The sequence below is a fragment of the Oculina patagonica genome, chromosome 7, assembly GCF_052425735.1.
Source record: "Oculina patagonica isolate OP01 chromosome 7, crgOcupat, whole genome shotgun sequence".
In the NCBI taxonomy this organism is placed as follows: Eukaryota; Metazoa; Cnidaria; class Anthozoa; order Scleractinia; family Oculinidae; genus Oculina; species Oculina patagonica.
The window spans coordinates 21,875,061-21,889,690 of record NC_135764.1 but is presented as its reverse complement, the minus strand read 5'-3'; the positions used below and the strand labels follow the sequence as shown (position 1 = coordinate 21,889,690).

General features: G+C 36.7%; 3 protein-coding genes across 3 annotated transcripts in view; 1 reads left to right on the top strand and 2 right to left on the bottom strand.

Annotated features, from left to right (window-relative positions):
- Window positions 1-1,805: 1,805 nt before the first annotated feature.
- The window catches only part of LOC144661548 (uncharacterized), an 89,527-nt gene continuing 76,702 nt past the window's right edge, over window positions 1,806-14,630 (bottom strand). The window contains exon 7 of the transcript XR_013572298.1: window positions 1,806-1,857. The gene's annotated coding sequence lies outside the window, so the exon portion shown is untranslated. The remainder of the gene's footprint in view (window positions 1,858-14,630) is intronic.
- Window positions 1,957-7,952, bottom strand: LOC144660964 (uncharacterized). Its single transcript, XM_078521684.1, has 6 exons — window positions 7,902-7,952; window positions 4,640-4,717; window positions 4,048-4,215; window positions 3,377-3,472; window positions 2,718-2,918; window positions 1,957-2,118 (listed from the first exon to the last, which is right to left on the bottom strand). The coding sequence occupies exons 1-6, from the start codon at window positions 7,950-7,952 to the stop codon at window positions 1,957-1,959; spliced, it is 756 nt and encodes a 251-aa protein (XP_078377810.1).
- LOC144660963 (uncharacterized) lies at window positions 9,231-11,596 on the top strand. Its single transcript, XM_078521683.1, has 5 exons — window positions 9,231-9,419; window positions 9,573-9,650; window positions 10,108-10,284; window positions 10,858-10,953; window positions 11,378-11,596. The coding sequence occupies exons 1-5, from the start codon at window positions 9,417-9,419 to the stop codon at window positions 11,594-11,596; spliced, it is 573 nt and encodes a 190-aa protein (XP_078377809.1). The 5' UTR covers window positions 9,231-9,416.

The window sequence follows — 14,630 nt, the reverse complement described above, 5'->3', positions numbered from 1 at the left end:
CCGTGCCGATGTTTGTCAATTCATCTTCTGCATTGATTTCTAGGGGACAATCCCAAAATAATTTGTTTTATGGCACCTGTTGAATTATGCGCGGCCGTAAAACATGACTGCAAGTAAGTTTTCGCTCGATCGTCTAAACATGGCGGAATTTGTTAAAATCACCTTCATAGTTTTTCGTCCAGTGCGCTTAATTTCCAGAGATCTGAACCAATAGAGTCATTTCGGGTTTTAGGATTCCAGAATTCGGCATTACCGGGTTTCCAGGTTTCCGGGATTCCGGCTTTTAGCTAAGACAACCCAAAGGTTCCAACAACCATGTTACAAATATTACGAACTACCTTATTACATGAAATTTTTGCGACACGTTAATTTCTTGATTTTGAGGTGCGCATATTTCGCGATACTTTAATTTCGCGATATTGCGAAAATTTCGTATTTTCAATCACTTATTTTCGCGTTTTTGAGTAAAACACAATTTAGATTTCCTTGGCAATATAATTATTAAAACGACTTCCTTAAAGGGGCAATAACGTCAAAACTAACAAAACGCAAGTCCGTGAGTTAACTTTCTTCAGTCAATTGACGACAACATCCATTTACATTGAAGATTCCTTCCTTCAGCGGTACTAAACATATTCTTTCTTGATTATTGACGTACTGAGTCACATTATTTTCGCGTCATGTTATGTTCGCGACACTTTTTGTTCGCGTCACTTTAATTTCGCGATTTTTTTGGAATCGCGAAATTCGCGAAATTAACGTTTCGCGAAAATTTCATGTAATAAGGTAGAAGGTACGCCTTTCTTATGTATTTCTGGCAAGTAGAATTTTAAAGTACAAGATTACTCAATAAAGATGGAACATTGTCTACATTCATTCGCTTTTATTTTAATGATTAAAACTATTTCAAGCAAACAATATTGTCAGGTATACAACCTTGCACTGAAAACAAACTTAACTTAAACAACGATTACAGCGGACTATAAACTTTACAACCAAATGCTTTTTTTTTTCGCCGTCTGACACCCTCATAAACACTCTCAGCAACACCTATATATCCGTTTTCTGTAAAATATCCAAATTCCACGCGGGGATAAAGTGTAGCTTACTAGTTGCTTCTTATGCATGATTCTGCTAATAATGTGTCACAAAAATCAACTACATAAGAAACCCTCTCAAAGTGCGATAAGCCCATGGTTTATAACTGGGACATTAAACAATACATTCTATTTAAATGCTAATCAGTATTGCTTAAGTTTAAACTCATTTCTAGCAATGTTAGTCTAACAGCATATACAATAAAAAAAGGTGAAATGACTGACAATCAATTTGTTGTTTGATTTAAGGTGGCTTACTACAGTTTAGATCGTTCAAAACTGTTAGATCCTGCAAAATAAAGTAAAAAATCTGTAAGACGAACCTTTTTTGTTGTTGTTGATATTTGTAAAAGGCTGACTACATACGTGATTCACTCCCAAAACATTTATTGTGAGAGTTTCATCACATACGGTTGGTTTTTAAGAAATTTTGGGCCAAAAGCATGTTTTACAGTTTCCTATTATTTGAGCGCGCGTTCTGGTGAAACATTCGTCGCCTCTGAAAAAAAAAAGAAAATTAGGATTTATTTGCCAGTTGATAATCTATCTTTGATGTCATATTTTTTTCTGCCCTAGGCTTAAAAGCAAGCGTGTGATTGCATTTTAAGGTTATTGGTATACTAACTTGTTCTCGCTTTTTTTTAAAATGCTTGTGTGTTTTTTTTTTCGTAGGGGCAATGTTAGCGTCAGGCAGAAAGTGGTAGCGCTCGAGCTGCTGAGCTTCGGAAAAACTGTAGTAAGCCACCTTAAACAAAATTACCTTTTGTCACCATGCACCGTGAATGACTTATACTTTATTTTAAATTTACAAAGCGAAGAGTGTACTTTATCTTTGGCTTGAATGATTATCAGTTTTCATTTACATCCATTTAGCAAATTCTGCGGCAAACTGGTTTACAGATCCAGCGGCAGCGGAAAATATCGCAAATCCAACTGCATACCGCCGGGCACACGGTCCTGCAAACCCGCTGTATCGTCCTACGAACCCTACGAACCACCCTACGAACTGAGCCCCAGCCACCTAAAACAACGAAAACAAAAGTTCAGACAATTGTACTATAACTGTTAAAACATGCCGTTTTTACACACATTCTCTTAGCTTTCAAATGTTAAAATTGAAATGCAGTGATTTTCGGCGCGTAAAAAATTAACAAGTGACAGCCGGAAATGCGTATGGTTCGGAGGCTAGGTATATTGGAACAATTGCGTCTAACTCGTAAGACAATCTCATAAGAAACTGATGTATTCCGTAAATTCTAGCCTTTAAGGCCGCCCATTGGTCTAAATATCAAAAACACTCTCTCTGTATCTCTACCATAACATGGGCTTAATAGCACCTCCGGACTTAGCTTGTTGCCAAGTCGGCATAAATAATGTCATATTTTTGCACAATATTTCCTCAGAAAATTGGCAATTATTGGATTAAAGACAAATTTCAATTGCCTGTACAATGCACTCGGTAGATGGTTATTAACTGATCTAGAATCAAGAGCTTTTCTTACAGCTGAAATGCCTAAGTTATTATCAGTATTGGGAAACTTCAAGCTATGCAAATCGAAAATTGTATGGCTTATAATGCAGTTTCAAAGTCTTTTACTTTTACTTACGTTTTGCGAGCACATTGGTTGTAGACGTAGATGTAGGTGTAGGTTCATGATCCATGTCAGTCGAATCCAACTCTCCCTCGGCAACTACGTAAATAGGCAGCTTTGCACACAGGTCCGCCATTTCGTCACTCAGCTGAGAACGGTCTTCAAGAGTTCCAATAACCTTTAGCTTCACTTCAGTTTGTGGTTTTATCTTTACACCATCTTTGCTTTCCTAGTAGGAAAAGAATTAAAAAGGCAAAATTCGTTATTTGTTACGTATGTTTAACAAAATTATAAGATGCGACTGCAAGCTACAAAGATGTACTAAGCTGAGAAAATTTTATACAAGATTTCGGAGATCACTACTGAAAGCTCGTACCTACACTTAACTGTACCAGACAAAACCGAGCTTCATCATTTTTAATAAGTTGTATAGACGCTATATATCCCCATATGACCAGAGCTTTATAAAGGACCACATCAGGGGTTCGGGTCAAGTTTGAGAACTCATAACTTTGTAATAAACTGATGCGAAATCTGATCCTTAAAGATATCTTTAAACTAATTATAACACGGGTAAGTAATGGAGACTGCAGGAAGAATGCACAATTGTTTTGTTCATTGATTCTTCTAATCAATGTATATTGTAGATGCTATGAACGTATCATTAGCAAGGAAATAGAAACCTACCAGAAGATTAACTAAGTCAGCTGGTTTAGGAACATCATCGGTTCCGTCACTCAAAAAGCAGGATTCATCCGCTGGCAGACGGATCATAGTCAAATTCTGCAGAAAAAGGTCGATTACATTATCTGCGGAGTTTTACGAAAGCTTTTGCATAAAAGTGAATGCTTTACGAGTCACAATACTGGTTTCAACTGACAATTGACATAAAAGGAATGATCTTTCCCAATATCTTTTCTTGATTCGAAAATGGTTTTTGTTCACAAATCATGTTGATTTGCTGGGTCAATAATTTACTCAGTAATATTTCTACGGTTTAACTCACACAGAAGAACCAGTTTACGTCCTTTCAAAAAGTCTTCCATAGCTCAGTAGTCAGAGCGGAGAACTGGTAGTATCAAGAACTGGTAGTATCTAGAACGGTTCGGCCCCCAAGGTATAAAGAATTTTATTTTCTGAGTAAAAACACTTCTTTATTGAATTATTTCTTGCAAGTCACCATTTCACTTATCATAAAGACAAGTTAAGTTAAAAATGAGTCAAAAATACGAAAAGATTTCATAACTGACATAAAATAATTAAGTTTCGACGATGCCGCAACAGATCATTAATAAAACTAGCTACAGGAAAAAAAAGTGTAGTTCAATATAGCGCATGCACAGTAAAAAATGACTAACCTTTTTAAAGTCGTAGACGATGTCACCTTCTTCATCATCAGATGAAGTCTTTGGCACATGGAAAGTTTCAGTCTCGTTTTCAGTGTTAATGTCAATTTGTTCGTCATAATCCTTCCCGTCCTTGTTCAGCTTCAATGTATATTTTTTAACTGAATCACTCGCAGAATCCTGCAAAGTTAGAAGAATAGTGAACTTGCATGGCTAAACCAAGAGGTGGAATTAATCGTCCTACAGACTGAACATGTTATTTAAATCCCATGAAACAAAAATATACCATTAACATAAATATGATAATAAAAAAAAAAAACATGAAAATCTCGTAAATTATAACTCGTAAAGTAGACATTTCCAGTCCATCAATGTGAGACACAAATCAGCGAATATTTTTTAAATTCTGTCCTTTTGATTAATTATTTCTACACTGACTCCCAGAACTAATCTCAGCCAGAGTCTACGAAAGATCACCCTGTTGGGAATATTTCATTGAAGTCTTTTCTATTTTAAGCTAGGTTCTGAAGCGGGCAGTTGAAAATGTCGGATACAAACTTAACGTTAACGTTTACCTACATCAAATGCTGTCACTTTAATTTACCTTTTCGTAAGATCCACATTCACAAACAGACGTGGCAACAGCGAGGAAGGCAAAACACAGAAGGAACACTTTCAATTCCTGGTAACAGAAACAAGTAAACTGTCTTAAAGATTTGTTCAAGATATATCACCTTTGTCTTAAAGCTTTCAATCAGTGCCGTCTGAGTTCTTTGTGACTGCATGGGAAGTGTATGTACTGCATGGAACTATGTATGTTCCCCAGCGCTTTAAGACGTCGAATAAAGATTTTCAAACAAAACTCACCATCTTTCTGATAACAGCAAACTCCAACAGTTCAAATTCTTCGTTCTTCTTGTGGCACAGGACTTAAACCTTTTTCCACCGAGTATGGATACAAATCCATGAGCGACCCATTTTTATACCATCCGAAGACTAACTTATGTTTCCTGATCCTTAACTTGATATTACGGATGTATATATATATTTTACACCTGAAAATAGGCAGACTGTCCTTGTTTCAGCTCCACTGCGGAACATTTATGACCTCTTATTAGCAATTCCTTAAGCTATGATTGTACTGCGCATTCTCCAAAACTATAAATCCAGTTCCCGATTTCACCCTATCTTCCAACCAACATAGGTTCTTCCTACACGGGAAAGTTGAGAATTTGTCCAAAATGCAAAATTTGGCTGACTTTTAAAAAGGAAATGCAGGAACCAAAAATACTATATAGTTTTGATGCGCCTATCTTAATGACTCACAATATATTTTTTTTTTCGAGTAGCAGCGTGACGATTGAATGTACGTAATTAAATTTGTCGCTAAGCGTGACCTCGACTGAGACCTGTTCTAAGCTTTTAATAAACGCTTCCTTCAGCAATCGTAGTATTGCACATGTGCCACAGCTAATTACGACAGATTACACTATCCGTAAATTCGTTCGCCGAATCGTTCTCAAAAGGAACTGGAACGAGTGTGTTAAACACGCGAGCTTCGTGCTTCCCGCTAATTCACACGTCACAAATCCATATCTAAACAGAGAAACATAGAAAATTGTTTTGCTAGGACGGCTCACTTGATTTCGAATGATTTATGAAGATGGCATTGGGAAGTATATACTTTTCACATGTGTGAACCTACTAAGTAAATGCCTGAAATATAGGTTGGATATACCTGGCTGTATAAAATAAGCTCACCAGCGTTTTCGAAAAAAATAACTAAGATTTAGCGTATGTTATGAGTATTAAATTTGAAAGTAGCATCTGCAGTACTTTTAATCGGGACATGTACATATTGAGGCAAAGGTGGAAGGGAAATCTTATGAAGCTGAAATTTTTTTGATGCAACTAGACAAGATTTATAGGACGCGAAAAAATTCTGACGAATTTGTTGACGGATTTTCCTCTTGAATAACACTAAGTTATTATTGTATGTCTGCTGTTTAAAGATGGCTTAAAATAACCTGTTGTTGTTAATACACAGTCGGGTCATCTCTGAGGGCAGTGCTAATAGGTGGTACTTTTAAAGAAGAGTTTGATCATTTCGTAACAAAGATTTAAAGAAAGACGTTTAGCGACTTGGCGTTGGTAGCTGTTGGTAGTAAAACAAAATCGAAGCTAAAAGAACTAGTCCAAATTTGGCGTGTAAATTTCGCACATGTATATCCGTAAAAGGATAAAAAGGGCAAATTCCAGAGCCTTCATGTTAAATGTATTAACAAAACTCGAGCTCTTATTCTAGAAAACAAACACACACGAAAGTCTTGTTCTTTCAACTAAGTCACTTAACGTGACCACACATCAGCACTTCCTTCAGAGAAGGCACTTCTGCGAATTCGCAAGAACAAGTTATACACTGACAGACTTATACACTCATGACATATATAGGCTCTCAAGGAAGGAATAGCAGGTCTAACTTAAGCAGAACAGTAGATATAAGGAACCTGGCCGGTGCACCCTCTCCATGATGTTTTGCGTAAAGCGCGAATACCGCCCCCCCCCCCCCCAAACATAATTAAATATAACCTGTAAACGGATGGAGTGTTTTGCGTGTAAAACAAGACATAATTTCGTATGTAACGATATAGAGTAGAAGATACACCGATGATGAGCCAAGCCCAAATCAAGGTCAAATAATGCTTTTTGCCATTGCTTGAGTTTGTGATCCAAAATTGTTCTACAGACTACCATATTACATCCGTCGGAAGCTTCGTTCAAAGCTAAATTTCCATGTCCAAACAAACCGTTCCCTGGGTATTCTCCCTACCCTACTCTTGGCGTGAGAAATAGGAAGACCGGTATGAAAGAGTTAAACGTGTTCAAATATAGCACTTCAAGTATAAAACTGGAAACATAATATATAATGTTGGGTCTTAAGTAGGGGAAGGATCTGAGCTCAGTTCTAAAATAGGCAATTGAAGGTCATACATATACGTTTTGGTCTGTCCGGAATCCGCGAAGTAATCTTCGTCCTATCCCTTCTACCTGGGGAAGAGGAGCGAGATACCCATAGAAAAGCACTTAAGTGTGCATGTTTTGGCATTGAAGACGAGCTTTCGACGAAGCCTACGGACAGATGTAGTATGGTAGTCTGCAAGACAGTTTTGGAGGCCGATCGGGAACTGAAGCGGCGACAAAAGGAGTTATTTGAATTTGTTATTTCATATCGATTTATCGCATTAATAAACAAGAAAGTGAATCGACGATTGTCTGTAATGTTGTAGTATATCATATTGTAAAATTCCTTTTTGAGAGCATATAATTTATAGTTGTCTGCAGAATTACTTGTGGATTTGTTTTAGACCTGGAACAGTAAATTTGTTTGCTGTGTCACGATCTTATTTCGTGACTTGACAGACCTGCTACAAATATAGGACAAAACTGTTGAGATCGACCCTTAGCAAATTTTCACTAATTAAGCTAACAGAGTTCAGTTTTGTATTCCCCCCTTTCCCATCTCTCCCCTCCCCAAATTTTAATGTTGTTAATGCTCTAGTGTTTTCAAAACAAAGCCTGTCGAACCGAAAACTTCATGAAACAACATTGAGCATGGGGAGGGGGGGGGGGATAAAATATTTTTACCCTCTTGCAGGTCAGGACATTTGTTAAAAAAAGTGTGAAATGCGTTTGTTTTAACTAGTTTTGTCCAAGATTGTAGTATGTTTCTTCTTTGGTTTGGTTTTTTAACATCGGCGATCTTTATTCTATACCGTTACAAATGTAGGGCTAATAGACCCGACTCATTCAGAAGGATGCATATGTTGGCATACAGATGGATGTTCACAATTTTATGTCCTGCTGACCTTTTTTAATGTCAGATGTGCGACAGATAATCCATAGATAAATTTACGCATGTTGAGCAAATTAAAACGTTGTGTAAGAGAGCAATATAATAGCCAACCATGCGTTGTATACTTATTGTCCTGCTAAATTAATTAGAATTGCTATTCTTTCTTTGAGAAGCGTTGTTCTTTTCTTAAGTGTATAGCTCTATAAGCGTATAAAATGCCGTTACGAATACGCAGGAACACCATCTCTGAAGGCCTTGCTAATCTGTGGTCACGTTAAATAAGGGACACTAGTACTGTTGTAAGAGCATGACTTCCGTGTGTGTATGGATTCCAGAATAACGGTTCGATTTTTGTAAACACATTTAAACTGAAGGCTCTAGCATTCTCCCTCATTCCTATAACAGATATGTGGAAATTTACACGTCAAATTTGGACTAGTTCTCCACATTTCAGCTTCGTTTTGCTAGGCCCACTGGTCGCAATGCCAAGTTGTTCAACGTCCTTCTGATCCTTTTTTATATCTATTACGAGACGATCTAACCCTTCTCTAAAAATCACTGCATATTAGCATTTCCTTCAGCGATGGCCCTACTGCGCATTCGCAATGGCAGGTTATTTTAAGCCATCTTTAAACAGCAGATATACAATACTAAGTTCTTCTCATTCAAAAGGGAAATCCGTCACGCAATGTTACAGAATCACCCTTTTAATTTCACAATACTAACCCTTTTCTTTACAAGTTAAAATTCAAATGTATGGACTGGAAATAGTCAGTGTTTCTCTCTTTATAGATATCGATGTGAATAATGTGTGAATTAGCGGGGAACACGAATCTCGCGTGTTTATTACTCTCGTTCCAGTTACTTTTGAGGACGACTCGGCCAGCGAACATGCAGATGATTAGATGTAATCTGTCGTAATTAGCTGTAGCACATGCTCAATACTACGGTTGCTTAAGGAAGCGTTGACTAACGCTTTGGACAGGTCAGAGCCGAGGTCACGTTTAGCGACGAATTTAACTACATTCAATCGTCACGCTGCTCCTCGAAAGAAACCTAGCTATTATGAGTCATTTAGATGGATACATCAATATACACGGTCTTCATTTTGGTTCCTGCAAGTCCTTTAAAAAGTCAGCCAAATTTTGCCGTCAGAACAAATTCTCCCAGGACAAATTTTCAGCTTTCCCGTGTAGTAAGAACCTATGTAGGTTGGAGGTAGGGAAACACCGGGAACTGGTTTTAAATTTGTTGAGAATGCGCAGTATCACCATAGCTTAAGGAAATGCTAATGTGAGGTCAAAAATGTTCCGTAGTGGAGCTGAAACAAGGACAGTCTGACAAATTTCAGGTGCAAAATATAATTTACATCCGTACTATCATGTTTAGAATCAGGAAACATCAGGCAACCTTCAGATGGTATAAAAATGGTTCACTTATGCATTTGTATTCATACTCAGTGGAAAAGGTTTAAGTACTGTACCACAAGAAGAACGAAGAACTCTTGGAGTTTGCTGTTATCAGAAAGATGGTGAGTTTTATTAAAAAAATCTTTGATCACCGCCTTAAGTGCTGGGGGAAAATCCGTAGCTCTTTGCAGTAGACACACTATTGGTATGCTTTAAGACAAATGTGATAGCTCTTAAACAAATCTTAAACACATTTTACTTGTTTTTGTCATCAGGAATTCAAGGTTTTCCTTCTGTGTTTTGCCTTCCTTGCTGTTGCCACGTCTGTTTGTGAATGTGGATCTTACGAAAAGGTAAATTAAAGTGAGAGCATTTCGATGTAGGTGAATGTTAACTTTAAGTTAGCAGCCGTCATTTGAAACTATCCGCTTAAGAGCCTCGCTTAGAATAGAAAAGACTTCAATACAATATTTTCCAACATGGTGATCTTTTGTTGGCTCTGTCTAAGATTAGTTCTGGGAGGCCGTCAGTGCGGAAATCGTTTAGTGAAAGCAAAAGAAAAACAATCACTGATTTATCTCACCCTTAATGGATGAATAATTTACGAAGCAGAATGCACCAGCTTTTTTTAAATTGGTTTCACGTTTGCTAAGAATATTCTGTTAATCAAAACAATAAGCAACTTATATCATTTTTTTTGTTAATGGTATATTCTGGTTTCATGAGATTTTGAGAATGTTTAGTCTGTAGGATGCTCAACTCCATCTCTTCTTGTTAACCCTGCACGTCCGATAATTTCTTACATTACAGGATTCTGCGAGTGATTCAGTTGATTCAGTGAAAAAATACAAATTGAGGATGAACAAGGACGGGAAGGATTATGACGAGCAGATTGACATCAACACTAAGGACGGAACAGAAACTTTCCATGTGCCAAAGACTTCATCTGATAATGAAGAGGGCGACATCGTCTACGACTTCAAAAAGGTTATTCATTTTTACTGTTCATACGCTTTACTTAGCAATAGGTTTTTTTTTTCTCCTGGTGCTAGGTTTTGTTCAATGATCAGTTTCAGCATTGTCGAAACTTGAATATTTTTAATCCACTTCGGTTATGACCTCTTTTCGTATTTCTGACTATCTTTTATCTTAACCCGTCTTTACGATAAGTGAAATAATGATTTGCAAGAAACAAATCCATAAAGAAGCGTTTTCAAGTCGATATTACTCAGGAAATAAAATTTATGAAACTCTAAGGAGTTGAACCGTTAGATTTCTAGATACCAGTTCCACGCTGTGACTACTGAGCTTTGAGAGACTCTTTTACAGAAAGACATTAAATGGTTATGTGCGAATTAAATGGAAGACATGTGCATAATACTGAAGTAATTAATCAACATGATTTGTGAGCTAAAAACAATTATTTTTAATCATTGGGAAAGATCCTTCCTTACATGTAAGTTGTCAGTTGAAACCGGTTATGTGGCTCGTAAAGCTTTTACTTTTTTTGCAAAAACTTTCGTGGAGCTCTGCATTAATGTATTCGACGTTGTTCTGCAGAATTTGACGATGGTTCGTCTGCCAGTGGATGAATCCTGCTTCTTAAGTGACGGAACCGATGATGTTCCTAAACCAGCTGACTTAGTAAAACTTCTGGTAGGTTTGAATTCTATTTCCTCGTATGCATGATACATGTACGTTCACAGCATCTACACTTAAGTTAACCTCAAACAAGAGAGTCAATCAACAAAACAATTGTACATTTGTCCTACAATCTCCAGTCATGGCTTGTCCGTGTCAGTTTAAAATTAAGGGTCTGAGTTCGCCTCTATTTATCAGGCCCTTTTCATAAATCAGGTCATATGAGAAAATAAGTTATATACCGCGCATAATATAAGGAATGATTAAACTCAGTTTTTGTATGGTTCATGCAAATATGAGCTTCTTTTCATGACGTCTGATATCATGCTTAAAATTTTTGCAGCTCAAAACATTCTTGTAGTAACGGACACTTTTTATAATTCTGTTAAACACGCGCAACTAATAACGAATTTTGCCTTTTTAATTCTTTTCCTAATAGGAAAGCAAAGATGGTGTAAAGATAAAACCACAAACTGAAGTGAAGCTTAAGGTTATTGGAACTCTTGAAGACCGTTCTCAGCTGAGTGACAAAATGGCGGACCTGTGTGCAAAGCTTCCTATTTACGTAGTTGCCGAGGGAGAGCTGGATTCGACTGAAATGGAGCAACTTACATCTACACCTACGTCTACAACCAAAGTGCTCGCAAAACGTAAGTAAAAGACTTTGAAACTGCATTATAAACTATGGAATTAAAGGTTTAATTTGCTCAGTTAGAAATTTTCCAATATTGATAACAACAAAGGTATTTAATTTGTTAGAAAAGCTCTTGATTCTAGACCAGTTAATAACCATCTACCGAATCCATTGTAGAAGCAATTGAAATTTGTTTTCAGTTTAAACCAACAATGGCCAATTCTTCTGGGGAAATATTGTGCAAAAACATTAAATTATTTATGCCGACTTGGATATATGATTAACCGGCAAGAAAAGCAATTAATTTGGAAGGTGCTGTTAAGCCCGTGTTTTGGTGGAGATACAGGGAAATTATTTTTGACATTTGGACAAATGGGATGCCTAAAGGGCTAGAATGTACGCAATACATCAATTCCTTACTTGTAAGATTTTATTACGAGTTAGACGTAATTGTTTTAATATACATAGCCTTATTTCTGAACTGTAGTAAGCTTTAGAGCTTTCAAACTAGTTATATTGGTATTGAAAAAAAAAATCAGCCAAGGAGACGCTGCTCATCTTGGACAATCGGTATTAACTAAATAGAGATTACTCCATGGAAAATGCGCGCGTACGATTTTTATTCACGAGTTGAGTAGTATCAGAAAACGAACGAGTGAGCGTAGCGAACGAGTGAGTTTTCTGATACAACTCAACGAGTTGAGCTTTTTTTAAATTGGTTTCACGTTTGCTAAGAATATTCTGTTAATCAAAACAATAAGCAACTTATATCATTTTTTTTTGTTAATGGTATATTCTGGTTTCATGAGATTTTGAGAATGTTTAGTCTGTAGGATGCTCAACTCCATCTCTTCTTGTTAACCCTGCACGTCCGATAATTTCTTACATTACAGGATTCTGCGAGTGATTCAGTTGATTCAGTGAAAAAATACAAATTGAGGATGAACAAGGACGGGAAGGATTATGACGAGCAGATTGACATCAACACTAAGGACGAAACAGAAACTTTCCATGTGCCAAAGACTTCATCTGATAATGAAGAGGGCGACATCGTCTACGACTTCAAAAAGGTTATTCATTTTTACTGTTCATACGCTTTACTTAGCAATAGGTTTTTTTTTTCTCCTGGTGCTAGGTTTTGTTCAATGATCAGTTTCAGCATTGTCGAAACTTGAATATTTTTAATCCACTTCGGTTATGACCTCTTTTCGTATTTCTGACTATCTTTTATCTTAACCCGTCTTTACGATAAGTGAAATAATGATTTGCAAGAAACAAATGCATAAAGAAGCGTTTTCAAGTCGATATTACTCAGGAAATAAAATTTATGAAACTCTAAGGAGTTGAACCGTTAGATTTCTAGATACCAGTTCCACGCTGTGACTACTGAGCTTTGAGAGACTCTTTTACAGAAAGACATTAAATGGTTATGTGCGAATTAAATGGAAGACATGTGCATAATACTGAAGTAATTAATCAACATGATTTGTGAGCTAAAAACAATTATTTTTAATCATTGGGAAAGATCCTTCCTTACATGTAAGTTGTCAGTTGAAACCGGTTATGTGGCTCGTAAAGCTTTTACTTTTTTTGCAAAAACTTTCGTGGAGCTCTGCATTAATGTATTCGACGTTGTTCTGCAGAATTTGACGATGGTTCGTCTGCCAGTGGATGAATCCTGCTTCTTAAGTGACGGAACCGATGATGTTCCTAAACCAGCTGACTTAGTAAAACTTCTGGTAGGTTTGAATTCTATTTCCTCGTATGCATGATACATGTACGTTCACAGCATCTACACTTAAGTTAACCTCAAACAAGAGAGTCAATCAACAAAACAATTGTACATTTGTCCTACAATCTCCAGTCATGGCTTGTCCGTGTCAGTTTAAAATTAAGGGTCTGAGTTCGCCTCTATTTATCAGGCCCTTTTCATAAATCAGGTCATATGAGAAAATAAGTTATATACCGCGCATAATATAAGGAATGATTAAACTCAGTTTTTGTATGGTTCATGCAAATATGAGCTTCTTTTCATGACGTCTGATATCATGCTTAAAATTTTTGCAGCTCAAAACATTCTTGTAGTAACGGACACTTTTTATAATTCTGTTAAACACGCGCAACTAATAACGAATTTTGCCTTTTTAATTCTTTTCCTAATAGGAAAGCAAAGATGGTGTAAAGATAAAACCACAAACTGAAGTGAAGCTTAAGGTTATTGGAACTCTTGAAGACCGTTCTCAGCTGAGTGACAAAATGGCGGACCTGTGTGCAAAGCTTCCTATTTACGTAGTTGCCGAGGGAGAGCTGGATTCGACTGAAATGGAGCAACCTACATCTACACCTACGTCTACAACCAAAGTGCTCGCAAAACGTAAGTAAAAGACTTTGAAACTGCATTATAAACTATGGAATTAAAGGTTTAATTTGCTCAGTTAGAAATTTTCCAATATTGATAACAACAAAGGTATTTAATTTGTTAGAAAAGCTCTTGATTCTAGACCAGTTAATAACCATCTACCGAATCCATTGTAGAAGCAATTGAAATTTGTTTTCAGTTTAAACCAACAATGGCCACGTCTTCTGGGGAAATATTGTGCAAAAACATTAAATTATTTATGCCGACTTGGATATATGATTAACCGACAAGAAAAGCAATTAATTTGGAAGGTGCTGTTAAGCCCGTGTTTTGGTGGAGATACAGGGAAATTATTTTTGACATTTGGACAAATGGGATGCCTAAAGGGCTAGAATGTACGCAATACATCAATTCCTTACTTGTAAGATTTTATTACGAGTTAGACGTAATTGTTTTAATATACATAGCCTTATTTCTGAACTGTAGTAAGCTTTAGAGCTCTCAAACTAGTTATATTGGTATTGAAAAAAAAAATCAGCCAAGGAGACGCTGCTCATCTTGGACAATCGGTATTAACTAAATAGAGATTACTCCATGGAAAATGCGCGCGTACGATTTTTATTCACGAGTTGAGTAGTATCAGAAAACGAACGAGTGAGCGTAGCGAACGAGTGAGTTTTCTGATACAACTCAACGAGT

Coding starts and splice junctions, on each gene's coding strand:
- LOC144660964 (XM_078521684.1), bottom strand. CDS start 7,952: ATGCGTAAATTTATCTATGGATTATCTGTCGCACATCTGACATTAAAA. Junction 4,718..7,901: donor CACATCTGACATTAAAAAAG/GTCAGCAGGACA, acceptor TTCTGTTACCAG/GAATTGAAAGTGTTCCTTCT. Junction 2,919..3,376: donor CTGACTTAGTTAATCTTCTG/GTAGGTTTCTAT, acceptor TTTTCCTACTAG/GAAAGCAAAGATGGTGTAAA.
- LOC144660963 (XM_078521683.1), top strand. Junction 9,651..10,107: donor AATGTGGATCTTACGAAAAG/GTAAATTAAAGT, acceptor CTTACATTACAG/GATTCTGCGAGTGATTCAGT. Junction 10,285..10,857: donor TCGTCTACGACTTCAAAAAG/GTTATTCATTTT, acceptor GTTGTTCTGCAG/AATTTGACGATGGTTCGTCT.